The sequence below is a fragment of the Atractosteus spatula genome, chromosome 11 (assembly GCF_055471065.1).
Source record: "Atractosteus spatula isolate fAtrSpa1 chromosome 11, fAtrSpa1.hap1, whole genome shotgun sequence".
NCBI lineage: Eukaryota > Metazoa > Chordata > Actinopteri > Semionotiformes > Lepisosteidae > Atractosteus > Atractosteus spatula.
Window position 1 is genome coordinate 46,035,312 of NC_142716.1, and position 27,866 is coordinate 46,063,177.

The window sequence follows — 27,866 nt, forward strand, 5'->3', positions numbered from 1 at the left end:
GGAGGGGAGTGTAATATTTTGTAATGTCGGTATTTTTGGTCAAGGTAGGGATGTGAATTTAAAGATTTGTGTACTGCTAAATTGCATAGCTCAATATAGAAATGATGGTATACTCCATATACTGTAATATATTTATATACTTTTAAAGTTAAAATTGTTATATCCTTTGTCTATATTCAGCTGACACGGGGATATGTATATAGACAAAGGGACTAATCCTAAATATTTTAAATATTTCACGAGAATAATTTGTAAAGTGCTGTAACTACCATCAGAATAGAAAATCTCATTTTGTACATATTTTCTAAGCTTTAGTACAGTGTTATTTGTTATTTTTGGTCTCTCGATTTTAGCCCTGGGCTGACGTAAATCCAGTTCTTTTTGTTTCCAGCAGTGTAAGGTGTTGATTTGTGAAACTCCAGGTCGTTCAGATATTGACAATTTAAACATGAGAAAAAATTGTCATTTTAATGCCTTCATTTCTTCATTATAGAATATATACACTTCATTATATTGATAGATTTTCTACTGCTACAGCTCTACAGCAAGGTTTGCATTATCTTTCATTGTGTAAAGACCACAGACATTTCATTAATCTGTTTTCTTGTATAACTTTTCATGTAGCTTTGTAGTGACAATGTATAGTTACAAATAGATCACAGAGAATGCATTTTTACCAAAGACAATTTGCTTACATAGCAGAAAATTTAAGTCTACTGAAATTACATACTGAATATTCAGGTAAGTACTACCAGTAAATCTTTAGTTATCATGAGTGGCAGCAGTAAAATTGGTACTATTCTTGTTATTACTGTGATCATTTTTTTGCCATGTTCATATATAATTATATATTCTAAGCTGATTTTGAATGATAATTGCTATCCAGTAATTGTTTCAGTCTCCTGTCTTCTTAAGGCACTGTGAGAGTGGTCAGAATGAGAGACTGTGGTAAGGTATTACAGAGCATTCTCCGTCTTCATCTTTTCCTAGCAGGTGAGAATTATTGTTATTTATCACCTAAGGAAGTGTCAGGAAATGCTTTTAATTGATACAGAGCAGAAAACTAGCAATACAGTATAGTATTACAACTCTGTCACTCTAGTATTAAAGAGATTGGTTGTTATTTTTGTCTGTGTGAAATAGCCCAGTTTTCATTAAAATTATGTAACTGATCAAACATTTCCCTACCTTAAGCTGTGCATTTTGCTTTTTTTTGTCTGGTATCTTGTTGTTTACCTTGATTTCCAATCATTTTTACTTAAAACAGGGTTGTATTTTTAAATGGAGAACTTTCAAAATAAATTTGATAATCTTCTAAAAGAATATTTAATATTAACAAATTAAACCCCCCTAATTATGAGGCTCCTGCACATAATGTGTGATTATAGAACATTTAAGCACAAATTAAACATTTGAAAATTCACAGGCCATAAATTACTTTTGACAATACCAAATGTCTAAACAAGTTTAAACATGTTTAAACTTATGTAAAATTAACTAACATTAATATTCTGTATCATCTAGATATGCCCTTCAAATATGCATATCATTACATCTGGGCTACACACCTCCTTAATTAAGTAATAGATTGGGTTAGAGGTGTTACTGTGGGAATAAGAGGTTTAACATAATGTTAAATTCAGCAAATTAAGCTAATTTATAGGCAGATTGGGATATTTGCAGAAAATAAATTGAAGTTTCTTTGAAGTGATCATTACAGTAGGAATAATTTAAGCAATTATTAATCACTTAATAATTATTACGCCATTCTAAAGCTCTTTTAAAATATATTTTGAAGAATGATGGATGATTTAAATTACTTCCCTGTCTCCTAGTGCTTTTTCAGTCCAGTTCTCAGTGTGACACAAGAAGATGTTTGGCCACCAGTCTAGTGCAAAAAAATGGAGACATATCCATTCAACCAGAGACCAAGGACTGTAAAGTCAATGTGTTTTTGAAGGACATCACATTTGAAACTCTAGAAGTGGCAAGTGTCAAAATATTCAATTTCCTTATGTGTATTTGTGCTTCCTGAGCAGTTTGTCATTCATATACCCAGGGTTATGTTCAAAATGTGAACATAAGTAAACAGACATCCAAATACAGCGGTTTATTTTGGCTGGATATGCAATGGGAACTTCAAACCAGGTATAGCACCAATCTGACCCTTTAATGTGGCGGATTTATATACTTTTGAGATCCCAGTGGACTGACATGCATGTAAAAGGCTTGCTGTACACACATTTCTCAATACTGTATCATATGAATTATCAACAACCAGTATGTTATAGTGCTGTCCTTTGGCTTCTACAAAGCAGTGCAGTAAAACATAAACATATCAAAAAATAATTTAGCTTAAATCTGCATTTGTGTTTGATTGTATTTCATTTGTTTCTGATTTTTTCTCCCTAGAATACACAGAGTCTGTATTTTTCAAGCCTGCTAAGAATAAACATGGTGAGTCCGATTCAGATTTAATGATGTTTATTAGGAAAATATTTCAATTTATTATGTCCTTCTTTTCTATATTTCTTTCAGATACATTTGTCTCTTTTCATTATTTTTTCTATTAGAAAATGTTGGAAAAAGTCAATAGAGTATTTCTTTGTACCTTTAATGGAAAGGTGAATGGATAATTGAAATTCCATCAGGTTTTTAACTTCTTAAAAAAATGAAATTACATTTTTTAGATATTTGTCACGGACGTCCAAAGGGACTAACCGTGGAGAGCGGAAAAAGACCCATATGCGTGGCGGCAGAACGGGAAAAAGGCCCGGGCTCAGCAGTTCAGGAGTCAGGTAGAAACCAAAGCCCTCAGGTAGCGGACGTGGGGCGACCTGGGTGGTTAGGCGGGTTTCAGGACATCCGAACGTCAATGCTGAGCGAGGGCGGAGTGCAAGACCCAGAAATATATAGCCCAAGGGAAAGAGAGGGACCAGAAGGACAGCAGGCACGAAACTAGGGACAGGACAGAGTAGGAGCGCCCTCTGGCGCAATATTACCAAATTGACAATATTACCCAATTTGTAATCGCCAATTATTTAATACTCAGTTTTGTGCAGCAATGACTCTCGTAAGCCTGTGTAGAAAGAATAAGGACCTGCAGACATGTTCATCTGTCACTCCCACCTGTCAGTCACTCTGCATACTGTTATTGTATCAATGTACCACAGTTCCCAACAGGAGAGTCAGCAGTGACTGGAGGCAGTGTATCACTGACACACTGCAAACCTGTAGGCAACCAAAGACTCACAGATGTTACTGTTGCACTGAGAACTGAGGGGAGCCCTAGCAGAGCTCATCTTGTGAATCCCAGCTATAGCCGCTAGCGATATGCCCCAGGTTCGAACCAGTGCCAACACAGCTTAGGACACTCTGCAATTAGTGACGTCGTCTGGCTGTAATTAATGAGCTTCACATTTTTAAAACTAGGAGTTTAATAATGACCCCGATGCAGCTTTTGAATGTCCTTTTTACATCCCTTCCCAATGACATTGAGAGTTGGACATACACAGGAATATTTCAGATTGCAGATTTCCTCATGTTTGAAACCATGCAGGACTTTCGAGGATTGTGTGTTATTCTGCCAATGTCTTGTATTATCTTGGTTGTTATTTTAATTGTAAAGCACGTTGAGAATCTTGTCACATGAAAGGGACTTCAATAAGAATATAAGAAATATAAGAACATAAAAAAGCTTGCAAAAGAGAGGAGGAGATGAGGCACATTTTACACATTAGTACTTTAAAATTGTATCCAAATATTTCTAAAAGGTGCCCAGAGTTCTTACTAGGAAGCTTGTTCCAGACACCCACATCTCTTTGTGTAAAGAAGCATTCCAATTCTACTTTTCAAGCTTAATTCTCTTTTAGCTTTTAGCTCTGACCCTGGGCTAATCCTGTCTGTACTCCTTAGGATTGGACTTGTATACATATGAATCAAATCTCCACTCCTGTGCTCTCGACTGAAGAGACTTATCTTAGACTTATAGTTTTTTAAGTTATATGGTGACCAAAATTGCATGCAGTACTGCCAGTGAGGACTTACAGATATATTTTAAGGCTTCAGCATGATTTGTGTAAATTTAAATTTTAAATGTCCTATTTATTTTATTTTTCTTACATTGCTTCTACAACATAGAAAAATCTACATAAAACCCCACAACCCTTCCATGTGTACCTTCCTGCAGCTCCAAATCACCCTGTGATATATATAGCACACTGTATATTCTTACTACTAATATGGCTTTCTTTGCTCTTACTTATGTTGAATTTCATTTGTCTTTTGTTTTTCCAGTCTATGATACTGTATTTTTAGTTCCTTTGCCACATTATCTAAACACTTTTTCCACTATTTGTATATCTTCTGCAAACCTCACTAGTTTTCTTCAGGTATAATCAGGTACATTAATCAAGAAAAGTCTAATTATTTTTTACTACTACTATAGTATATATAGAGTAGCTCCTGAAATCACTGTGATCCAAAGGGTGTTTGTGATTCCAGGTCTGGAATGATTCATCTCTTTCCTGGGACTCCACATACCCCTATGAGGAAGTTGTGCTGCCAGTGAGTGATGTCTGGATTCCTAGTCTCTCTGTGAAAAATGCGTAAGTCTCTCAAAGCCTTTGTTGTTGTGTTGCTGTTTTTGTTTAAGTAGTCAGTAGGTGACAAAGGGTATTGCATCGATTGTTCTAATTTCTAATGTTGTATCCATTTCTTCTATGTCAAAACTGGCTAACATATATTGACACATATACTGAACATTTCCACCCGTTTTGAATTAGTGCTTGTGTGTTCCAAAAGTTTTTCATTCTTGTAAATAATGCTCTTTTTGCAAATCACTTTTGCAAAGCTATGACTGCTTTAGGAGCAGCTAGTAGGAGACAACTGGCTTTATAAAATTCTGTTGCCTTGGAAGGTGAAGGAAAGCTTATTATTATATGGTTGGTAATTTGATTTTGGTTTTTTTTCCAAAATAGTTTCCCTGATTTTTAAAACATTTTTCACCTTTCAGGCTGAAAGTGGAAACACAGCCTGAATCGTCTCACTTACTGGTCTTCAGAAATGGCACTGTGCACCACAAAGTACTGATGTGGATTACAGTTGGATGTGATTTCAACCTGTACCTCTATCCTTTTACAAATGACTGGTGTGTCATCGCTCTTGATGGCTGGAATTCAGAGGGTGAGGAAGAAAGCAACTCTCCTGTCTATTTCCCTACCTTCTGCTTTTCTTTCTGCTTTTTCTGAAGCTACATCAGAACTCTATTCAGTACTGTGATGGCAAAACAAAGGGAATTTTCCTTCTCATTGCTTTTCCTGGCATGTTCATGCCTAAACATGAGATGAAAAATAATGTTTTGGTTGTGGAGCTTTCTTCACCTGTGTAAAGCCTGGTGCTGTGTCCCATTGAGTCTTAAAGGCCCTGGCAACCAAGGAATGCCTTGTACCACAAGGCCTAGCTACTAAATTATCCATACATGATATTTCTGCATGAGTCTGTTCCTGGGGAAATCTCAGAATTTAACTAAGGCAGCCATCATTACTAAAATCTGACCAATCGGACATAATTCACTCCAAAGTAAATGAGTGTTGCCTTTATCTGCTAGATGTGTCTTGTGGATCAAAGGGATATACTGTACAAAGAGGTATAAAACCACATGACTTACAGACAAGGATGTTTTCATGGGCTGCAATCTGTGAGTGCACTATGTATGGCTCACAGGCAGTGATTGCGTTGCATGAGTTTGGATGATGGTAATGGATACAGATATCTTTGTTGCACAGGACTCCATTTTAGCCAACCTTTCACTTACAGGTCAGTTTTTTCATGTGTAGAGAGACTAAAAAGCAGAATTAGTAGTGAGCTTCCTCCTCCTTTGTGCACATAATCTTGCAACTGAGCAAATGATGTTGTGTGCCCAAACTGAAAGCAAGTCAGTCATCTGTTGTGTGGGTAAGCAAAGCAGGCACAGCAGTAAACCGTGTGTCTCATGTTTCCCCATGATGTCCTGTGTTGGCTTTGCTCCTCACTCTCTGATTTTACATTTACTTCCCTATGGTTTTATTTCCTCTTACAATTTATCATCTAAAAAATTCATCATTGGGGGCGGAGCGGTGGCTCTGTGGCTAAGGATCTGCGCCTGTGGCTAGAAGGTTGCCAGTTCAAATCCCGCAGCCGGCAGAGGAATCCTACTCCGTTGGGCTCCTGAGCAAGGCCCTTAACCCCAACTGCTCCAGGGGCGCCATACAATGGCAGACCCTGCGCTCTGACCCCAGGCTCTCTCCCTATCTGTGTGTCTGTGTGTCTTATGGAGAGCAAGCTGGGGTATGCGAAAAGATAATTCCTAATGCAAGAAATTGTAAAGGGTTAATAAAGTGATATTATTATTATTATTATTATTATTAAACACAGGACATTTAAATTGGACAATAAGGCTGTAAAGGTGATGAGCGTGGTTCACAGATTTATAACTAACTCCAGATGACAGAAAACATTTAACATGCCACATGGCCACTTTAAATGAAATTAGGAATTAAAATGGTGTATTTGACAGATCTCCAGTCACCCTTCAGTGACGTGAATTTTTTTCTCAGGCTGTGGTGAAAAGGTGACATTTGGAAGAATCAGCTTGATGGGTAAAACAAGAGGAGACTGGAGAGCTGTGGATGTCAGAAAGGATGAAGTGAGAAATGCTTCGGTCTTTCTGGTAAATCCTGTCTTCACATTCTACCCATATGTATAGGAGATAAGAAGCTCTGTCCCATCAAACCAAAGTGAGAACTGTTGCTGACAGCTACCAGTTTTGAGAATTTTTCACCTATTTCCATCAAGCCCACTGTGTGCTCTTCTGCACATCCACCATTTCTCAACTGCCTCCTCTCCTTGTGCACCTCAGGTCTCCCTGTCTACACGGGGCTTCAATGTGATTGTTAGTTTGATCATACCCACTTTTCTCATCATGCTGGCCGACATAGTGAGCTTCATTCTACCTCTGGTTGAAGGGGAGCGCATCTCCTTCAAAGTCACGCTGGTCCTTGGCTTCGTCATGTTCCTCCTCATCCTCTCCGACATGCTCCCTGGAACAAGCCAGTGTCCGCCTCTGATCCGTGAGTAGACAAGCCATCACTGGATGAGCGAAACCTATTTGGCAGTTCAGTGCAAACAAGCATCTAGAGTATGAACTGCTTGAATTGGAACACCTTCTCCATTGTGTACACAGTATGCGATAGCAGTCTGTCCTTAATAAGGATCAATTACCCAGACCCTCCATTTTCTCTTTAGGGGATGAATAACACACACAGCAGAGCCTGACCTAAACACAGGGCAGTACTGAAAAGAAAACATAAGCAAGCCAAAGCTGTTTGCTCATGTTTGCCATTTTGCTGAGGAGATAATGCCGATTCTCCCAGCTGGCCTAGCATGAAGTACTACGTTCACTTGATTCCAGAAGATAAAGCTTCACAGACAGAAAAGAGTATTTCTCAATCTGTAGATCATGTATTATAATATTGGAAATTAACAAGGGGTTGGCTGTCAAGATCGCAGAACCCAGCAGATATCTAAATATCCTTCCATTGCTTGATTTGGAACACCTGCTCCATTGTGAAAGATATGCAAAGCAGTATTTTTAAATAAAGAAACAAAAAAAATTAACAAAACATGTTCTGTATCTGTATGTACAATGTGTTTTATCTGAGACAGCACTGTTTTTTTCTGTTCTCCCATTTTGTGAGAATGCTTGATCTTGATACATTGCATACTATTGATCTGACTCACAAGAGATACCTCCATGGATAGGACCGTAAGCTAAAGATTCCAGTCTACAAGCTAGATGTTACTACATCATGCCTAAAAATGGATCTTTATTTAATCCTTACTTAATTAACTTTTACACCTTATATAGTCATGAATCATAATATAAGCAGTAGAAATTTAGGAGGGCTTTGGGAATAAGACGCACAATCTGTGATATCACACACAACAGACAGGTGTGCTTCCCTCTGTTGTCCTAGGTTATCACTTCTGCGTGTGCCTCTTTTTCCTGGTGCTCAGTATGATCGAGTCAATGGTGGTCACACAACTGGCAGTGGATGGCTCACTCTTCTCCTTTCATGCAAGTGGGTGCAGCACATTCAGGGACACAAATGCAAAATCCAGAAAAGAATCCCAGGACAATAAAAATGAAATGCAAGGTAAAGTCAGGAATTTCTTTGATCATTAAGGTTTGCCAACAACCACACAATGGCCAAAGAATATGAAGAGGCTTAGCTAAGTTTTCTAGTCCCTTGCTTGGATTGTGCTGATGTGCATTGTATGCAAGAAGAGAGGACCCCAATAGTGACATTTTGCACCAAAAACCGGAAGCAGTTTAGTATACGATTATGCTGTTTCTCTTTCTCTTTCCTGTTGTATACAAAAATATTATGCAGATGAAGATAGCTTGATAAGAGAAGCTAAAGCTTATAACTTCTATAAAAGAAATAGCGTAGAAATTGCTTTTGATGGGAGATTAATTATCTTATCGATAGGAAAAAAAATTATAATAATAATATATTGGTCATGAAGCCAAATAATCACTATTGTGTGAAAAATAAAATGACAATGTTTATTACAGAATGCTGATAAAGAAACTTAACTGCAAAATACTTAGCTTTTCCTAGGCTGTGTTAAGGAGAGAGGGGTGTTTATTTTGTTTTTAAGGCTATGCTCCTGAACTGCTACGCTGCGTTACTGAACCCCATGTGGATAATTGTTTGCTGCAAAGGATCGTCAAAGTCCTTGAAAACATGCAGGAGAAAGAGCAGGACACACAGAAGTCAAAGTGCTTTGCCAACAAGGTGGATAAAATCTGTTTTTTGGTTTACTTGGGCTCCTTTATCCTTTACGTAGTAGTAATGCTCTACTTTATTTGTGACGTTCCATGTGAAATAAACCACTTTGACTTCTAGCTTCTTGTAGTCTGATACAGAAACACCTATTTTCACTCAGGAAGTTTCCATTGCCTGATACATCTATTTTGACTCTGGAGTTATTGTAGGAGCCCATATGGTAAATTACAACATTAGATTCTGTTCTTTTCCCACATAACTGGACAAAAGCTGTTTGTCTGAATATAGAAAGCTAGTAACAAAATTGTAAAACTGAAGACCACATTTGTTGAACCCCATAACCGTGTTTAAGAGAAGCCTTAATTATTCACCATTCTTTTGTATGATCATTGTTATTCCATTGCTAATTATGCAAACAAAAAAATTCTATATGGTAGATCAAGCTTTTACACAGAAAAGGTTTTGTAGTCTTTTTAATTGATCCTTACGAGTGCCTCAAAAAAAAGAGGGTGATATATACACTTATTTTTACAAAACAAACCATGGCATTCAACACGCATTTAGTGTCTGAAGAGAAGCAGGATTCTGAGCTGCACAGGACTGCAAAAGGAACAATGATGTGGGCAGAGCTGGGGTTTATGCTGATGTGTCGAACAGTTTCTCTATCATCTCTTCCACTTGCTCGGGTTTGTATTTGTGGTACTTCTCTGGGTTTTTCGTGAATGCAATGTTAGCATATCTGTGTAGAGAACAGAAAATAATGAGATTTTAAAAAGGTTACTTGATACACAGACTGTATCCTAATAAACTAAAACATGCATTTATGTTGTAGTAGTATTGTCCTGTTTGTGTAAAATGAAAAATATTCATGTTTTAGCAGATATTTGAAAATAAACCTTTCTGATTGCTTATTAGATGAGATCCTAATTGTAAACATGATGTTTGCACTGGTATAATTAGTGGCCACACTGGATTCAGATAAAATGGTGGAGATTAGGTGGTACAATGCTTAAGATTAAGTGCTAGTTATTGCCCTGATTGAAGTCCTGGTTGAAGTCTGTACTCTGCTACTATCTTGCTATGTGCAGGCAAGTTAATTAACGTACTGTGTTCTGTTCATTGAAATAAAAAAAATATTTGGTTCAAACCCTGTCTTCTGTAAATTGATTTGATTGAAAGTATCAGTTCCTAGATTAATTTACCTGCATCATTCTGCTTTTATAATGCGCATTACTTTGCACTTCCCGTTTAGAGATAAGCAGAACAGACCCACAGTATTACCTCTGCAGGAAAGTTTTGTAGGCCTCTGACACCATCCTTTTCTGTGCCTGTCGAATAGCATCTCTCTGCTCTTTATCTGGAATGGCCCAGATCTTCTGGATTTTACACAACTCCTCCAAACCATCATTAAACCCCTGGAAACCAAGCAACCACTGATTATGAGAGTGGTAATTTCTGAGTTTCCAATGACTCACTTGTGAAATGCCCGTTACAAAACACAGAAGTCAGACAAGCCTAGGTTAACAGCTGATGATTGTCAAGTGTATACAAAGATCAACATTCACATTTAAAAAAAACATTACACAACAAAGATATACGTTTTATGACCCTTACCAATTTACAGCCACCATAAAGAAAAAAATACAAGCTCACCTTAAATTTGTCTTTAATCATCTGACGTTCTTTATCTTTCAGCTGGAGGAAGAAAACATTGATAATGAGAACATTTTATAAGAGTGACACAGACCGGGATAGCTAATCACAAATAATCAGATTGAAAGAGAACAGAATACCTTCTCATGCCATCTTGTAGTAGGGTATACAAAGACCCAGTTGGTCATAAACCTCCACATTAGTCACCGATATCAGGGAAAAACCTAACTTATAACACTGCACTTCCCCCTGCTGTACAACATCAGTAGTGCCTGAATAATATATTATAATATTCAAACCCGCAAGCACCAAAGGCAACACAGGAGTGAGACTTTCAGCACCACTGAAAATATATAATGGGACAACAACAAAGAAACAGTTGGCGATGCCACTCTGTACTGATTCAAACACAAAATAATTAAAAACATGCTTTCAACTATATTAGGGAAACAGAATGTTTCAGTGCATGAAGCATTGGATGTAATTTACCTTAGCACCAGGCTGAAAAACAGGAATATTCCGGTCTGTCAGGTTCTCAATTACTTTCAGCCAGCTGGAAAACAGAACAGGTCCAATGTGAACTCCATTATTACCTTCACTAGTATTAATAATAATACCCCATCTTGAGAAGGGTGGATTTAATACAGGGTTAGTCCATCCTGGATTCTATGCCATTACAGGACTTTGAACTTTCCAGTAAGTGATATTAAATTGAGCCTTAATTATTTAATTCAACCAAAGTGATGCAGACAAACATGATAATTAAGAACTACCTGGACTTGCAATGGCATGGAATCCATCACTATTCCTGATTAAAACTTAATAAATTGTCAAAATGCTGCATTACAGGTGTAACATTCACTTATAATCAAAAAGGTGTCTTTCACCAACTCTCGGAATATTACTAAATAAGCCTATACTGAAGAGTAGAAAACTCAGTTTTGTACAGATTAAATCTCTGTATTCTCCTCGTGTTCAATAAGCCATTTTGCTCAGCTCCATATCTTAAAAGATACACAATCAAACAAGACATTTAATACGGAGCCAGTGTACACAAAGAACAGACCAATAGAGGTCTGGACATGGTCTTCTACCTGCGCTGATAAATTTGAATCTGCTGCTCAATGAGCTCTCTGTATGAGGCTTCTGCTTTCTTCTGAGTCACTGACACCAGCTGGATCAGTTCAGACCTGCAGGCAACAGGAATCATACAAATCAGTGCCACAGTACCTGGAAGGGTCATTGACAATTTACATTACATCCACCACCATGTTCTCACCTACATTAATTCAGTTTATGAGCAGGGAAAACAAAGCTCTACTCCACGAACATATTTAAAGGAACAGGTTACAATCATGATCTAGAGGACACCAGTGTCTTCTGACTTTTGTTCCAACTGAGCTCTTAATCTTTTACGCTACGTGATCTCCAGTGGAAGCTGGATGGGGATATTAACAAACACTGAACCAATACCTGGATTTTACACCTACGCTCATTCAGGTTTGTGGGCTTTCATTTCCTAAATTTCTTTACTACCTAAAATTTGCCTCAGAGGATTTCTGAAATCAAAGACTTCGTGCAGAAACAGGTTAAAGTTAAGCAAGGTCAGTTACAGATATCAATTAGTTTTACATGGAACAAAAGACACAGGGGGTCCCCCAAGCACTGGAACTGAGAACAAAACATCTACCACATCAGAAATATTCAAAACCACCACTATCTTATGGTCACACCAAGCAGACTGTGGAAACTATTTGTAAAACATCTTAATGTATTAGTACAGGACATCTTTTTTTCCTCAGTTATAACCATGAAATACGCACAGGGGGCAGATTAAATTAAAAAAAAATCAAAAGGATCTCCATTGTTAGAAAGCCACTTACTCCTGGCTGGTTCTTATCATGAAAGCACAGGGCACAAGGGGAGACTGCACCCTGGAGGGGAAACCAGTCCAAACCAGGAACAACTTAAAAATGGAAAATGAACTCATCAGACTGGGGGAGAGCATGCATACTCCACCCAGACAGTCCCCCAGCCCAGAATCAGACCCAGGATCCAAGAGCTGTGAGACTGAAGCACCAGCAACCAAACCACCGCAAACAGGTTTCCATTCACTACAAAGAAACTATCGAGAATACTTGGGAAAGCACATTACTAAATAAAACAAATGTGTTCAAATGTGTCCAGGGCACATACTTTTCCAGTGACTTGAGAATGTAGTTGTAGTTGTTGTGGAGGAAGATGGCGCTCAGCGCTTGATCCTCGTACACTTTCGACTTGCTCAGCAGGTTCAGCTGCAGGTTTCCGAGCACCTTGCCTTCGAAACACAATGAAGCTTCACGTTATTGTGGTCACCTTTCGCTTGGCGTTTCTGTGCAACACAGATATAAAAAGCTATGCGTTTCCATCTTTGTAACCCACAAGCTCCTCAAGCGAGGAATCATCTGATTATTTTGTGGAATTGCATTGGTTCATTTTTACATTTGCAATTTTGGAGCTGCCAATTTCAACTCAACCTGGCTCACCACCATTCGTGCCCATGAAGGAGAAATGAGGACAATGTCAGAGCAACTGTCAGAGCAATTTCTAACACTGGGTCTCACCGTGCTAGTTACTGAAGAAGAGAGGAACAATGCAACTCCCCATACTAACCCTTTCAAGATCCCAGGAACCTGGCAGGCCGCTGGGGTGACCATAGCCTGGCCAGCTAAAATGGGCCAACCATGCACTGCCACTTGGGAAACTCATGGCCCTTGGCGTGTCACAGGCAAGAACTAGTGATGTCCAGATTACAGAGTTGCAGCAAGCACTGTGAATAAGCTAAGCCACTCAGGAGCCCACAAAAAGCAAAATAGCTTGTGTGCGCTCAAAAGCTTGTTTTGCTTAGCAAATTACTAATATTTCAGGTTTAACATCATAACAAAAAAAAAATACAGTCATTCATACCCACTAATCCCAGATCCACCTAAAACTTTAGTATTGCTTTAATTGGAAATATTACTCTTCCTTTTTATGAATGCTGACCCCACTGCACACAAAAAAAGTGCCATAGCTGATGCAGCTGAGAATTATATTAAACAATAATTCAGACAACTAAATGTCTCCCACTTCTGTTTTTCTGGAGCTGACCACCGCTCATAATCTGTACAAGTGGGAACATCCATTTTTTTCCTTTATATTTTTTCCAATTTTAAAGAAGGAATCGATTGTCAAATTAACTTGCTCGCTGTGCCCTCCGTTCTAAAGCCCAGGGCGAGAAACTCACAGATGTAGGTACTGAGGAGCCGCCGGCTGAATTCTGAGCTGTAGCTGCTTGCAGAGGAACTGGTTTCTGCAAACGAATAGGACAATTAAGTAAGAAAACGAAAACAACATTTGCACAGATATTCCATTTCATTTGTTTTCTTAAATGCCAACAATTAACTGCAGTAAATAGTCCTATGATGTACATTACTTCTTTAAATGGCAAATTTTCATGCAGGAATTACTGAGTATGACTTGCAGAGGCAGCTGACATTACTCAACACCACAGCAACACGGTACACTGGAATTATTCCATAGAATTAATCGCTATGTTTTTTTACCTAATATTTAAATTGGATTCATTAAGAACTGACAATGAGTTTGTTTTTGGATCCACCAGATGTGTGTTTTTCCATGTCGGGGCTCAAGGCTTGGTGCTGCCCAGGGCAGAATGAGGAAGCGCAGGCAGGTTCCTCTGACTTGCCCATCTCGGAGTTGCTGGTTGCAGGCAGCACAGCCCCGAGGGTCGGCACACATTGGAGAAGAGGAAGCTCCTCCCTCTGGGGCTTTGACAGAAGTGCCATCCTGAAAGTGTCCGGGGACCGAGAGGGTCCTGACCTCCTACTCCCACCCTGCTAACCTCAGCAGTGCCCATCCTTTGAACCCACTCTCACTCTGTGTTCATCATCTCCGTTAAAGCAGCCATTATGGTCTTCTATAACATGTAACAGAACAGTCTTCACTGAAAACCTCAATTTATTTTCTTCACCTGCAGAGAGACTTCACTACTAATAACTACTAATCGGTCTTTAATCTGGATAATGTAATGCCACTGAAAAAGAGGTGAATGGCTTTAACACATCACACAATTTAAAGGAAAACGACTTCCTAAGGGTCAGTCTAGAAAAAAGAGGGTACACTCTGCTCTGAAGGTTTATAGTGAGTGATCCCTTGTCCATTGGTGAAAAAGTTATGGGGAAAGAGATGTCGATCTGCCATTTTCTGTGCTTACCTCGGGGGTCTAAAGGTATATTGTAAGTGTCCCCAAGGACTACAGGGTACAGGCAGAGGCGAGAGAAAGAGAAAGAGAGGCAAAGTGCAACAAGTTAGAGAGTCTCATTAGTACAGAGTAAGCAAACCCAACACAGCCAGATAGCAAGGATTAGACAGAATGCAGTGTTAACCCTTTGAGCACTGGGACTTCACAACGCAGAGATCCCAATGACACATGTTTCCATGTTCGCGGTGGTAAAAATCAAGTGGCTATTTTGGATCATAAATTGACTGACTTGTAAAGTTCTGAATTTTCTAATGTTATAAAGTAATTTCTGATAATTTAACTTTTAATCCCATTCAATGCCAAAATCCCCGAAAATAACATTCGCAATGTGCAAATAAAATCAGAAATGAAATGATTAATGAAAATCAATAATTCACCTCCTTACTTCTGGAGTAAGTATACTGGCTTCAAAGCGCATACTGATGTTGGCAGCCATCAGGGCCGTTTATAAGCATGGCTTATACAAGTGGTCAATAATACATGGTTAGTTACACTGCAGGTTTGAGACAGGAGTACAGAAGAGCTTGTACTAGCAGTGCATCGAAGGGCTAAACCACAGGACCCAGAAGGAGAGGCAGAGGCAGTGTTGGAAACAGATGGATGAAAGGAGCAGGAAACGAATGAAAGAGTGCTCACAGCAGCAGGACAGGACAGCCAAGAGGGACACACAGATGGGACACTGACTTGGGAAGCTTCATTTGCCATTGACACAGGTGAGAAATTTTTCAACTGCTGTTAATGGAAAAGGCTGCTGCCGGCTGAATCACGGACAAAATGGGACAAAATGTACGTTTGCCAGTACAGCTGTTCACGTTCACTGGAGCTGCCCAGTACTTGATCTCTGCAAGCCAAGATTCCCCACAATGGGTTTAGAAAAAAAAGCAACTAAATTCAAAAGTAATGCTTTCAGTGTAGTGCTCAGAGGTACTGTAGAGATAAAGATATATTTAATAAAGTGAATGATGTGAGTAATCAAATCTAAAAGGCCTTAAGAAATGCTCTATGTTTAAGACAAGAATAAAGTTAATTACATTCTACTAAGGAAGACATAAGTTTCTCTGGGTCTGAAACTCTTGTTATATGATTTCTGATCTAGGTTTTCCGAGATAGTCAATATAATGGCACTTTTTATCATGGATGTGTAGCACTAAGATGTCTCATCTCTTTCTACTGTGTTGTTCCCTGGCTCCGGCAATTATTCAAATGGAAAAAAAATCCAAGCGAAGCTCAAGAATTCAGTTAAAAATGAGTAACATCTCTGGACCTGCACCGTGTCTGAGCAAGTGTACATGGTGGCTGTCACTTTCTGTGTGAGCTCAGCGCTTCACCACTCCTACCTTGGGATGCGAGCATGGCCCCAGCTGTCTCCTGGAAATCCAGCAGCTGCTGGAGAAACAGGATCGCCTGCAAGACAAGGGACACCTCAGTCAATACACCACCAGCAAGGACCTGGCTCATCCCTGACCAGTGCAAGTCTGAGTGTCAGAAGATTGCAAAAGTGTATTCCCTCCCTCCCTGCCCTTCTTTAAAGAACATACACAGAGGCTGCAAATGATAGCTAATCTACCCCATTTGTTAGTTTGTAGCTTGATAATGGTTTAAATAGCTAATTAGATTTTGAAATGTTATGCAAAACTGATGTCACGGGATGAATGTTTTTAAGAGATAAAATAAAAGCTTGAGGCCCTTTTGAGACTGTGTTATGTGCTGGGTGTGAGACGGTTAATGTGTACTGCTTCTTTTATCTAGAAGTGAAACAGAACTTACGTTACTTGTGAGTTCATGGACAGTTCCATCCTTGGGCATGTTATACTCCTTATCTGGGTCATTCTGTTTAAAGAATCAGAGGCTCTTTAAAGGGCACTTGACAATCAACACAACTGTTTCAATCAACCTTGTGATCTAAGCGAACTTTAATAGCTCTCAATCAATTTTAAACATTAAAAGTATGGATTGTGTGTTACAGGAATGTGTATTTAGAATAGCGTTCAATATTTCACAATCCATACTTTAAAAAAATCAATATGGTCAGCAACACAAGAAAATGACTAATAACTAATAAAGATGGGGTTATAGAAAATGCACGTCTAAAGTGAAAATTAAATGAAGACTACAATATTAAGCAAAGGCTGTCCAATTGTGCACAAGCTTTTCAATTTATATCGAATCAGTTAATCATTTCTATTCATTCTCTTGGAGCTAATGGCTTAGTCTTTTAAAACATAAAAGTTATAATCAGGCATCCCCTGAAGGACATTCAAGAGAGCCAGAGAACGCATAATCAGACCTTTACACAGAGAAATACAATCAAGCTACAATTCCATAAAGTGATTTATCAGGCAATAGAGCAAAAGACTACAGTGTAATTGCTCTAGTGGAAATATTAAAATGAGCTGGATAATTGCTTTCCACAGCAATAACTGATTATCGTTTTCTACTCCTAACATGAATTCATTTGGCCTAAAACACTTCAGGTTGGGGGGGTTGGTCTATTTGTGAACAGGACTTGCTCATACCTTAATGCTGTCCGCAAATTCCTCCAGCGCTTTGGCTCCGGTGGTTTCCATGGAGGTGATGAGTGTGGGCAGCTTGTTCTTGGTGCTGGCTGCCGTCCCCTGAAAAGAAGCACATAGCCGCAGTGAAGCACAGGAGAGCCCAGCCTTGACATTCTCATTTCCTCTTATCTATCTGGGAGACAGCTGGATGGAAAAAGCAGAATGGGGGGAAAAAAAAATCAGTAATAAGTGCTAAAGAGCAGCTAGAGTTCTGACTTGAGTACTTGAGGTGGGTGGACTAATAGATTTTTGTATTCTACACAAAAGCCTCTTGTTAAAGCTAAAGCTCTGAAACTCATTCAGAATAGCCAAAGAATCAGAAGAATAACATGATGACACAAGAGAAGTCAAGTTAAGCGCAGGATGACGTGTTTGTCGCAAGGATAAATCTGCTGCAGAAAAGCAATGCATGACCTTAAATCGCATAAACCCTTTACCTGCAGGACCTGGTCGAACTCCGGTTTGGTCTGCTTCAGGTGCTTGAGGATGGGGAAGATGGTGAGCACGGCAGAGTAGTCATGCCTCATGATGGCCCTTCGTGCAGCAGAAACAATATTGTCCCCTTCCAGCATCAGGTTATCCAGAGCTTCCTGTTTCACGACAATGTCTTCTTTCATTTAAATAAAATGCCTTAATCTAAAGGGCTGCAATCTCAGCATTGCAGACATGCCCCCCACCAAAACTGAATTGAACACAAAGCCTTATTATGTGATCAATTAGTCGGGGAGACAAATTTCACAAATTAAGTCATGCTTTCGAATAAAAATGAATTCCATATACAGAGTCAGACATGGAATTGGGAATTGTGTGTTACACCTCACCTTCTGTATAAAAAACATAATGAATACATGAGGATGCTGTTTGAAACCCAATTCACTCAAGATGCAAAAATCTTGAGAACCACTTTTACACAAAAACAAAGTTCTAAAATGGTGACCTCCAGCTGTTCCAATCCAGAGCCTAATTTAAGAAGATGAAAATAAGGAAATCAGACCTGGATCAGGGAGTCAAAGGTCTTCTTCTGATGGTGTTCGGGGATGATGTCTGTGAGCAGCTGGTATTCACTCTGAGCTAGCTTGACAAAGGCACTGATGCAGTGCATGTAGGAGTCGATCTCAATGTCCAGAACGTCATCTTTGCCTATTAACAGAAAATTCATAGATCAGTCAGTTCTGTAATCAAACTGTTCCTGATCTGCAGCACATTAACAACGTATAAGGAAAACTCCCAAAGGATTAAAGATTTAAACTCTGCCTTACTAAGACATTCTGATTTGGTTATGGTTAAAATAGCTTTTAATATGAGATATTTTTCTAAAACATTCTCTAAAAAATCTAGACAAAGACATTTGAAACACAGAACAATGAAAAGACTAAAAATAAGTATAATGTGACAGCTGGGCTTTAGGTAAGATACATTTTAACTAAAGGAAAAGAATATTGTTCTTAACAGTATTAAAACAACAATTATGTAACAAAATGTCTGGATACACTAATTATACACAGATATCTTCAAAAACAATAAAATAAGGTGTATACATTTCTTCTTTTTATATGCATCAGTAAACATTAGTCTAACTGTCTAGTCTCTTTATTTCTCAAAGAAAAATGCTTTAACTTGGTCTCAAGGTGAAACACGGGACAGCAATGTTTTAAAGAGGAGTTTTCGAGACCTTCATAAAGTGAAAGGCTACTTCTGAAGAGAATAGTAAGTGGAAAATATACCACTTATGAGAAGAAAGATTGTTTTAATTTACCAACCTCAAATACTTCTCCCAGTTGATAATACTACCCTTTTACCTTTTTTATCCAGTGATAAATAAGTAATAAACCTTAGTCTTTTTGCACAGTGCTTGTCCATACAGTACATATTGCTAAACCATGACAAATTGCACAAAACATCATATTAAACTGAGTATTTCTGCTGAATGGGTTAGCAAATCAATACTCAAATGACTGATATTGTAGCAAGTTATTAACACTGCGAGTATTGTATACAGTGCTCTTCTTAAAGTAAGTAATGGCCTAGGTTGTATAGACTGAAAATGTCTTCCACTTTGAGCCACAGAGACCATATAAGATCAGGAAGTTCTTTATGCTGTTTGTGGGGCTTTGTTATATGTTTGATGATTGACAAAGTCTAAAGTTCTTAACAGAATAAGCTTAAATGTGTTTTGAGGAATTCGTAATATTTCAAAAACATCGTCTGGTCCAGCAATACCAAGGACTTGGTCTACAGATAATGTGCACTCTGATGCCCATACTTACCCACCACAGCCCCGTGCTTCTCATTCAGGGCGTCAGAGAGATGTTTGACCCTCAGGTCGTGATCATGACCTAGCAGGGTGCCAGAGTAGTGGAGATATTGCCGTTATCCTTGGCCTACTCCTGGGGCAATTTGGTGGGACCTGAGACTATTTACAGACACACACCGACTACCGTCACCCAGCAAGAAAAGCAAAGGAGGCCTCTGAGCCAGAGTGCGGAGATTGTGAGTGCAGAGGGGTGTGCTCTTGGGGTTTTATCTCATCACCGATATTTATACCGATGCATCAATACGTAAGGAGAGTTTGGTACCAGCCAAGTCTAGAGGCTGTGAATTTGGACTGCATACTATGACGTGGGTCTGAAGACAAGAACATCCAGTTGTCACAGGAGCTTTTACCATCAGTAGCAAATAGCTTCTCTAAAATCCTTCATTTTACACACTTGGCACTGAAATTGAACACTGACATACCCAGTATTTGTCAGATAAGTTTGAAAACTGCCTGTAACATTTGTAGAGCAATTAAGGATGGAAATACAATACACTAACAATGTCACTCATAAATCTTGTATCCAAACCTTAGAGAGGGTCATTTAAAAGAGATGCCAATGGAGTTTTGCTATAGCCCTGTATTTTTTTCCAAAAATAATTTACATCGAAGCTCTTTAGAACCACTGTAATTATTAATATCAAGGATCACACTTTACAATGTAACCTGAATCAGAATTAAAAGTGAGCTTGGTGTCACACCTGTATCTTAAGAACAATTTCTAAACAACGCCAATTTGGGAAACGGACTACTAAAATTGTTCATTTTCCATAATGCACGCCAAACCAAAGCAGGCGTACACTGCGAAATAACTTCACTCAATTTCATCCTATCCTCCAAAGCTCCTGTGAGACTGCAGGGAATCCCTGTCACCCCTCTGGCTGTGTAAAGCAAGATAAAGGGCCTCCTGTGAGCGTGAGAGACCCTGGATTGTTTGAGAAGAACTCTGACACCGAAAGACAAGATTCATTACCTTCCAAAGGAGTGAGGTTAGAGCCCCCCCTTTTCCCATCGAGCCCATGCTGAGAGTACTGTTTCAGAAGGTTCTGAGCCTTACGGATTGTGCCTGTTCCCATAGAAAAAAAACAGAGAAGGGGACACCAAAGGGAGGAAGGGAAAAGACAGAGAGATGGATAGGAGAGGGCAAACGAGGGATGAGAAGAAAGGAGATCTAGAGAGTGATGAAACATTGCCACACCCCTCCACCAACACCAATGTTCAGTTAGAAAAGCATTAGAACCACTGCCTTAGCAAGGCAAACAACCACAGACTGAGTGTTTAAGGGAACATGTTTAGATGTGAAGTAAAAAAACATACTGTTAAACATGAACACAAAAGCAGCATACACAGAAATATTGATATTTAGAAGATAGGCAGCATTTTAAAGATTCCGGTTTAGTTTCAAAGTACTTCATAGTATTCCATCTAGCAAAATTCAACAGTTAAACTGGTTTATGTATACTACATTAAGCTGATTATTATTAATTTATTAGTATCTTTAAAGTATTCATATCATAAAGATCTGTACACAAAAAATAAAAGGTAACCATTTGCACATTTAGTATAATTAGTATGTTAGTAAGCACACAGACATGAAAATTAGTATACTGGATTGTTAAATTATATGCCTTTCATTGATGCTCTAATCCTCCCAGTTATATATGCTAAAATGCAATGTAACTACAGTATTCTAACCAAAGGTTTGGTCTATTGTAGGCATCTAACATTGTGAGCATAAATCAATGCAGCTTGGTTTAGTCTCAAGTCTTTGTAAAAAGAGCAAAAACACATGCAAGTGGCTTGCAAAGACTGATTAAGTTCTAAGAAGGTAATGATTACAACACAAATCTTCCAACTCTAGGTAACAGATCACTGGCATGTCATAAATGTTTTGGAATAAAGTAAACTAGAAGCACAAAAACCCATGAAATAAACAAGAGAAGAGCACAGGTTTGCTATACTGTATATAGCTTTTGACTGCTCTGCTTGAACTGTGGCAGGAGAAAATTATCATGGAGGTGTTTGCAGTCTGCCATGAGTTTAATGCGTGTACAACCAAACCGAGAATCAATACACAGGACCACACAGAACACGGAAGAAAGCTTTTGTAACTTCCAAGGAAATCCAAGAAAAATGCCATGTTTGAGAATTTATAAAGCTGGTCCAACATACCTCTACAACAGATCTTTCATGAACAAACAAACAGAGATAATTTAAGGTTAAGAATATTTTTTGGCAATTTGTAGATTTCTACATGGTATTTCAACCTAATGTTATGACAATGATATTTGTTACACTCTTGCATGGATCTAATGCCACATTTTTTGGACAATTAAGATAATAATGTTCTGGCTACACTTTCTTTCTTCAAGTGCTCTTGAAACGGTTTGATCTGAAGTACAATCAAGAGTACAAGCAGTAAATATTACAGTAAAAGCAGAAAACGTATTATATGTAATAAATTTCCTCAGTGTTGTGCTGTTCTGCAATTTTAAGGAAAAGGGTACAAAATACCTCAGTCCACAAACTTCCTTGTTTTATTTTTTTTATAATTCTCCATTTGTCATTTGGAAGTTGGGGAATGTGAATCTGAACTGTTTATACTACGGACTCGCTGGTATTTGAAGTTAAATGCAGTGCTCAGTTAAACACAAGCAAGCAATGAGAGCATAGCACATTGAAGCTTTCTATTTTTTTACCTGGGATGTAGACTGTAAATCATCAAACAAAAGGGGAAAATAAGTTAATAAAATATCGAAGGAAAGAAAAACAAGCACGAGCACTGATGAGACTGATGAATACCAGGAAAACGGAATTCCACTTTCCAAAACCAAAAGTAAGAAATCAACAGAATAATTCAGGGTACATCTGCTAGAAGCAAACGGAAGGGGTATTTTTAAACAAACAAACCTTAATGCAAGTCAGAGCAGGACTTCCAAGTCTCTGTTTTCATTCCAGATGAGCCTTCTGGCACTTGTCAAGCCACTAAATCAACTCATTAAATTCTTAATTCAATAGTTTTCTATTTCTGCTGATAAAAACTAGCAGGATCAAAGTTACTTATAAGATCTAATTGTTTTGTTGATCCATTATCAGAAAGCCACAGATCCAGGTGAAGATGGTGGCAAGCCAGAGCCTGTCCAGAAAGCACAGACCCAGGGTGAGAATGAAAGTGCATATCTGCCTTCTCCCCGGATGTAAGATCACTAAGAACGGGGACAACTTCAAAGAGCCAATCAGACCTAGCTAGCAGGCCTCTGGCTGGTGAGAGAAAAGTGGAGCACTATGGCAAAAACCCCATGTGAATATGACTAAAAAAACTCTACAAACAGATGCCTGAAAGTCAGAAACCCTGGAGTTGTAAGACAAAACCACTAAGCCCCTCGCTCAACCAACCCCCATAACAGCTTGAGTTATTCAAATTATTAGTTCAATAAAGGGATCAGTGAAATAAATGAGAGCTCAGCAGGAATGAAAACAAAATAAAACAGAGGCAATGAGCTGGACGATGATTCCACAACCAAACAACAAAAGAAAAACTCAATTAAAAAAAGGAAAATAAAGACTGCTGTTAAATACTATTGATCTCATGCCATCCACAATACGACAAAAGCCAAACTACAGCTAATTAAGGAGCTGAATATATGAATAACCTGGTGATGTTTTTTTTGGGGGGGGAGGGGGGTCATTGATAAAAAAAGAACTGAAAAATATCAACAGTGCACAGCGTTAAAGAAACTAAAAAGAGAGGAATCAACATGTTGGTGGTTGAGATTGAGGCCAGCCAGGTGAGATGCGAGATGGTGAAGCAAACGACCCGTCAGGCGAAGGCTCTGAATGTGAAAGGGGTGCTGGGAGGTTCCCACACTGACCTGGTCTCTTGGGGGGCTTCTTGGTGGGCGTGTCCTTGCGCTTGTTCTGCACTGCAGGCGAGTACAGCACACCTGAGGAGGAGCTGTTCTTGCGGAAATGCTCTTTCAAGCCCTTTATGGAGCGGTCAAGCTGACTGGACCGAATCTGGAAGTACACATTCATGAAGTCTGGAAACACAAAAACAAGTAGAAATGCACTTTAAAAACCATTTTAAACTAGCCGATTAAAATAAAAAAAAACATGTACTCTCCAACCTTAAATCACCTCAAATCTCAGAATCTTAAATGAGAAAACTATTCTCAACTCCAGTTTTGTATGTCTCAATTATTTTGACACTTCACCCCACTTACCAAAAGGCGTGGCAGGGCTGCTGCAACCATCAGCTGGAGTGGTGGACTGTAAGGATGCCTCTCTACCTAACGATCCTGCTCTCAGCCTGCCCTCCCTTTTCAGAGATCCTTTCTTCCTTCCTTTAAGCATCTCCTGCCTGTAGTTTTCTAAACCTGAATCACAGTTAAATACGGCAGTCTTTCTTGGCTAGCAACCCTCTAAGTCTATAAAGGTATCTACTTCTGATTAAAAAAATAGATGCTTATTATGTAAGGCAGCAACCAGAAATCTTAGTTATCTAGGGCTTAGAAATGTGAGCCAGGGTTCAACTAGTCTACACAAGAGCTCTGTGAAGTTGGTACACCTATAAACTGCAAACAAAGTCACGTGACCCCTGTCACTGTTGTAGGGGGCTAAGTGACATCACAACCCGAAAACAGAAGGTGCTATTTCTCTGGACTGAAAGCACTTCAAATGGTACTTTCAATGGCACAAACCAGCACACACTGAGCACAAACAAAAAAGACTGGCTCAGTTCTCCCGCACCGTTATGGGGATGGGGGTGAGCGACCTCACATCCCTGCAGAAATAAGGTGCTATATCTCAGCAAGTACAGCAACACAAACACAACTTTCAATGACACAAACAGAGCACAAACGAGGGCTGTGGGTTTCACTGTATGTCCTATTCGTAGGGGTGCCATCTTCACAGCACTCTAAACAAGGCACAACTAGACCAATAAAAAATCTTCATGGGCATTAAAAAGCCGATGAATTGAAAACATGCTGGACTGATGATGCCTTTTAACAAGTTTAAAGACCTAGGCCATAAGGCTTTTTAGGATAAAAGTAAATGAGTTAACAGAATTGCAACCTTAATGACTACAACCCCTCACCACACATTCCCTCCATACAGTGCAAACTCAATACTGAAGTTGCATGCAGTGAAAGAGTTCCAGGACAAACGTGGGGTACCCTGGTTGCGGCCGTATTCTACCAGCCAGCCAGAGATGCAGATGATATCCTGCAGTGTGGCCTCAGGCAGGTGCTCCAGTGTGACCTCTTCTTGCACATCCAGGTCCTCATCGGTCCCAATCAGATCCAAGATCAAGATGGGCGGCACTGGTTTGCTGTAGCGGGTCAACAAACTCCGGAACTCAGCCTCCAACAGCTCCTTCCCCTTCTCAAACCGCGCTTTCTGGGGAAGGAAAGATGACAGGGTAAAACCAAACTCCTTCTTTAACAAAGGTCCTTTTCAGAATGTGCATCAGTTTATCAGGACAGTTGAGCTTAGGAGGTAGTGCCATTGAAAAGCTTCATCCTGACATTCTTAAAATCGTGACCTCGTGTGACAGAGCTGGCAAAGATGAGCAAAGGACAAAATAGGTGTTGCATTAAAATACAAATCTTGTCTTTTTCAGTACAGTACATAAATCACTCAGATTCAAAAGAGACATGAACAAATTGTAATATTAAACACATAAAAACAGTGTTTAGTTTCAACAAAGGGGCAGGACTTACAACTGTGTTGAGCTCTGGGCTATCAGGGTTATTGTCCTGAAAATATTCCACTGCTTTCTGGATTTTCGCAATACAAGCAAGGTACTCATCCAGTCGGCCTGTAGGGCTGAAACACACACTTAACTGAGTACAATAAACTGGCGGTCTCAAAACCTGCACCTATTTAGCATCGATTTAAGTCAAACCAACACTATTTTCACACTCTTTCAGTATTCAGATTTATTAAAGTTTTTGCAAGCAGACTAAGGCCTAGATTAAATGAAATCGCGTTATTGGGTGATTTCTTGCAAATTGCAAATAACTAGCCAGGCAGTAGACTACCGCTTTTTAATGAAGTTAAAGGCTTCTTCCTCCCAGTCAAACGAAAGAATTACTCATCTTGGAACGCTGGGTTTAGTTCACCCAGAACAATCCCAGCCCCTCCCCATGCTGGGCACCACGCCTTACCCCTCTTTGATGATCTTGTCCGTGTCCTTGGCCACGTGGTAGTAGCTGATGACGTGGTCCAGGCAGGAGAGAGTCTTCTCCACGTTGTCCTGCAGCCGCTGCAGATTCTCTGTCTGCTTGTGCACTGGTATGATGGAGTTCTCCAGCTGCATGAGGCGGCTCTCAAAGGAGGACAAGATGGAAACCTGCAGAACAGCGAGGCAGCGTAGGGAGAGGTTTGGGGTCTTTAACCTGAGTCGAAGCTGCAAAAGCAGTCGCATTCTTTTTTTTTTTTATTCTACCAAGGGTAGCACGCCCCACTCTTATCTGGAGACAAATCAAGAGAACTCTGAAACCCGAAAGATCCAGTGGACCACAGGATCATGAATACTATGGACAGCCCCAGTATACTATAATCCAACAAATTATTTCAGTGCTGCTTTGTTTCCAAAAGGCAATACCACGCCGAAACAGAAAATCGGACTGTATAACCTTGGGAAAACCACATAAGTCTGTTAAAAACAAACATATAAGGCACTGGAGAGCCTCATTGTTGTTTGGCTTTACGTCCATCTATATAGCCACTGTTTCTACATGTTTACTATTTCAGGATTACAAGTTAAAACCGGGTACCCTGCAGCCCCCCACAACCAGGAGAGAACATCACTGATCTAAACGGTTTTCTTACCATTCCTTTCGTCAGCTGATCACTTTTCTCCAGGTTTTCACGGATGAATGACAACGTGTCCTGCTCCTGTTGAAGGGTAAAAATATAACAGAGGTGCTGGAAAGCATGTTAATCACCCCTTATACTCTGTACCTAGAGGGCTCCAGCCCTGGCCGTTAGGAACCAATGGGTATTATTGTTTGAATTGCAACCATTCTCTCTCAATTGCTTAATTAGGCCAATTAACAGTCAAAATGAACATGATCTTTAGCCGCTGACTGAAACCATCTATAAAGCCCCCCATTGTACAGGGGTGTGGCCGCCTCCGAGCTCAAGCGTTAGAGATCACTGTGCTTTGACAGTAGAAATCTCAACATACTACCATTAACAACGATGAACTTTTGCAATTAATACAACTTAGAATGCACACAGATGCGTAAACTAATATCGGTAAAGAATGTTTTTTTTATATATATCCAAAAGGAAAATGAATCACAGTCCTTCAAGATGACTGTGAACAGATGAAAATACTCTTTAAAGTGCCGTTGATCCTCTACAAACCTGTTTGAGTTTCTCTTCTATTTCTCTCTTCCTAGCGGATGCGTCCTCCGTTGGAATCATCCTGCTAAATGAATGGTTAATGTCCTTATTAAAGTAAAGTATTAGTGTTTATATTTTTGATTCTGACAATTAAATGCACTTGAACCCCTACTCATACTACCGGGTTTTGCTTCCTGTTTTTCTCTTTAGATCTTCTTCCGTTTCCGGTTGGCATCAAGGCGGTACAGAACTTCTCCGTACGGTCCGGTGTTTCCTTCATTTTGGTTGTGGCAAGAATTGCATTTGGAAAGGAATTTTTGTTATTTCTAAATTGCTGCGTGCGAAACATTTTTGTTAGGTGATTAGTAAATGCTGCAATAAAAAACAGTCTCACTTTATTAATATTTTGAACTGTAGTCATTTAAATCACTTTGACTTAATGATTATGGACATACTGTATTTGGTTGTTTTTTTTTCAGCTTAAACACAAATACATTATTCCGTGTACAGTTGCCGTCTTATATAATATAAATTCTCATTTTCCAAGGTGATTTTATCGTGTTGGGGTTTACCACAAAATAAACCTAATGCAATACTTGTTCCCCTCACATCGTGTCGCTGTAGGATGGTCATGAGTACGAGAACTTAAAAGTACATTGCTTAAATTTTTTCAAAATAATCCTTTGTTTTGTTAGGAACTAGAGTACAACAATCACAGATGTCCAATTACCGAATAGCCAGATAATATCGATTATGATAAATGGAAAAAAATGTGCTCTTTTTTAAAGGGCGATTTTAAACCTTTGGTAAGGCTATTACTGGTTAATTCTTATTATGCAGTGCCTTACACTATA

At 39.2% G+C, this 27,866-nt stretch overlaps 2 protein-coding genes across 7 annotated transcripts; one reads left to right on the forward strand and one right to left on the reverse strand.

The window, feature by feature from the left end:
- The first annotated feature begins 935 nt into the window (after nt 1-935).
- LOC148824184 (5-hydroxytryptamine receptor 3A-like) lies at nt 936-9,185 on the forward strand. The gene is made up of 9 exons (XM_088928318.1): nt 936-993; nt 1,836-1,987; nt 2,413-2,457; nt 4,504-4,607; nt 5,015-5,184; nt 6,597-6,709; nt 6,899-7,109; nt 8,016-8,195; nt 8,704-9,185. Exons 1-9 carry the CDS (start codon nt 936-938, stop codon nt 8,949-8,951), a joined length of 1,281 nt encoding a protein of 426 aa, XP_088784444.1. The 3' UTR covers nt 8,952-9,185.
- A 90-nt stretch (nt 9,186-9,275) lies between these two features.
- On the reverse strand, nt 9,276-27,232 carry exoc7 (exocyst complex component 7). 6 transcript variants are annotated; one of them, XM_088928376.1, is made up of 21 exons: nt 27,034-27,232; nt 26,494-26,559; nt 25,827-26,011; nt 25,380-25,485; nt 24,834-25,056; nt 23,529-23,696; nt 22,356-22,367; nt 20,630-20,722; nt 19,610-19,678; nt 18,337-18,482; nt 17,780-17,932; nt 17,304-17,402; nt 16,555-16,617; nt 16,125-16,191; nt 13,750-13,815; nt 12,681-12,801; nt 11,579-11,674; nt 10,974-11,037; nt 10,485-10,526; nt 10,113-10,246; nt 9,276-9,570 (listed from the first exon to the last, which is right to left on the reverse strand). In XM_088928376.1, the coding sequence occupies exons 1-21, from the start codon at nt 27,091-27,093 to the stop codon at nt 9,468-9,470; spliced, it is 2,136 nt and encodes a 711-aa protein (XP_088784502.1). In that variant the 5' UTR covers nt 27,094-27,232; the 3' UTR covers nt 9,276-9,467. The 6 variants fall into 6 exon arrangements, with proteins under 6 accessions (XP_088784502.1, XP_088784503.1, XP_088784506.1 ...); XM_088928377.1 differs by lacking the exon at nt 22,356-22,367; XM_088928380.1 differs by lacking the exon at nt 20,630-20,722.
- Between the last annotated feature and the right edge of the window lie 634 nt (nt 27,233-27,866).

Coding starts and splice junctions, on each gene's coding strand:
- exoc7 (XM_088928376.1), bottom strand. CDS start 27,093: ATGATTCCAACGGAGGACGCATCCGCTAGGAAGAGAGAAATAGAAGAG. Junction 17,933..18,336: donor CCTTTGACTCCCTGATCCAG/GTCTGATTTCCT, acceptor GTCGTGAAACAG/GAAGCTCTGGATAACCTGAT. Junction 17,403..17,779: donor AGTTCGACCAGGTCCTGCAG/GTAAAGGGTTTA, acceptor GCTTCTTTTCAG/GGGACGGCAGCCAGCACCAA.
- LOC148824184 (XM_088928318.1), top strand. CDS start 936: ATGAGAGACTGTGGTAAGGTATTACAGAGCATTCTCCGTCTTCATCTT. Junction 5,185..6,596: donor TGATGGCTGGAATTCAGAGG/GTGAGGAAGAAA, acceptor TTTTTTTCTCAG/GCTGTGGTGAAAAGGTGACA. Junction 7,110..8,015: donor CCAGTGTCCGCCTCTGATCC/GTGAGTAGACAA, acceptor CTGTTGTCCTAG/GTTATCACTTCTGCGTGTGC.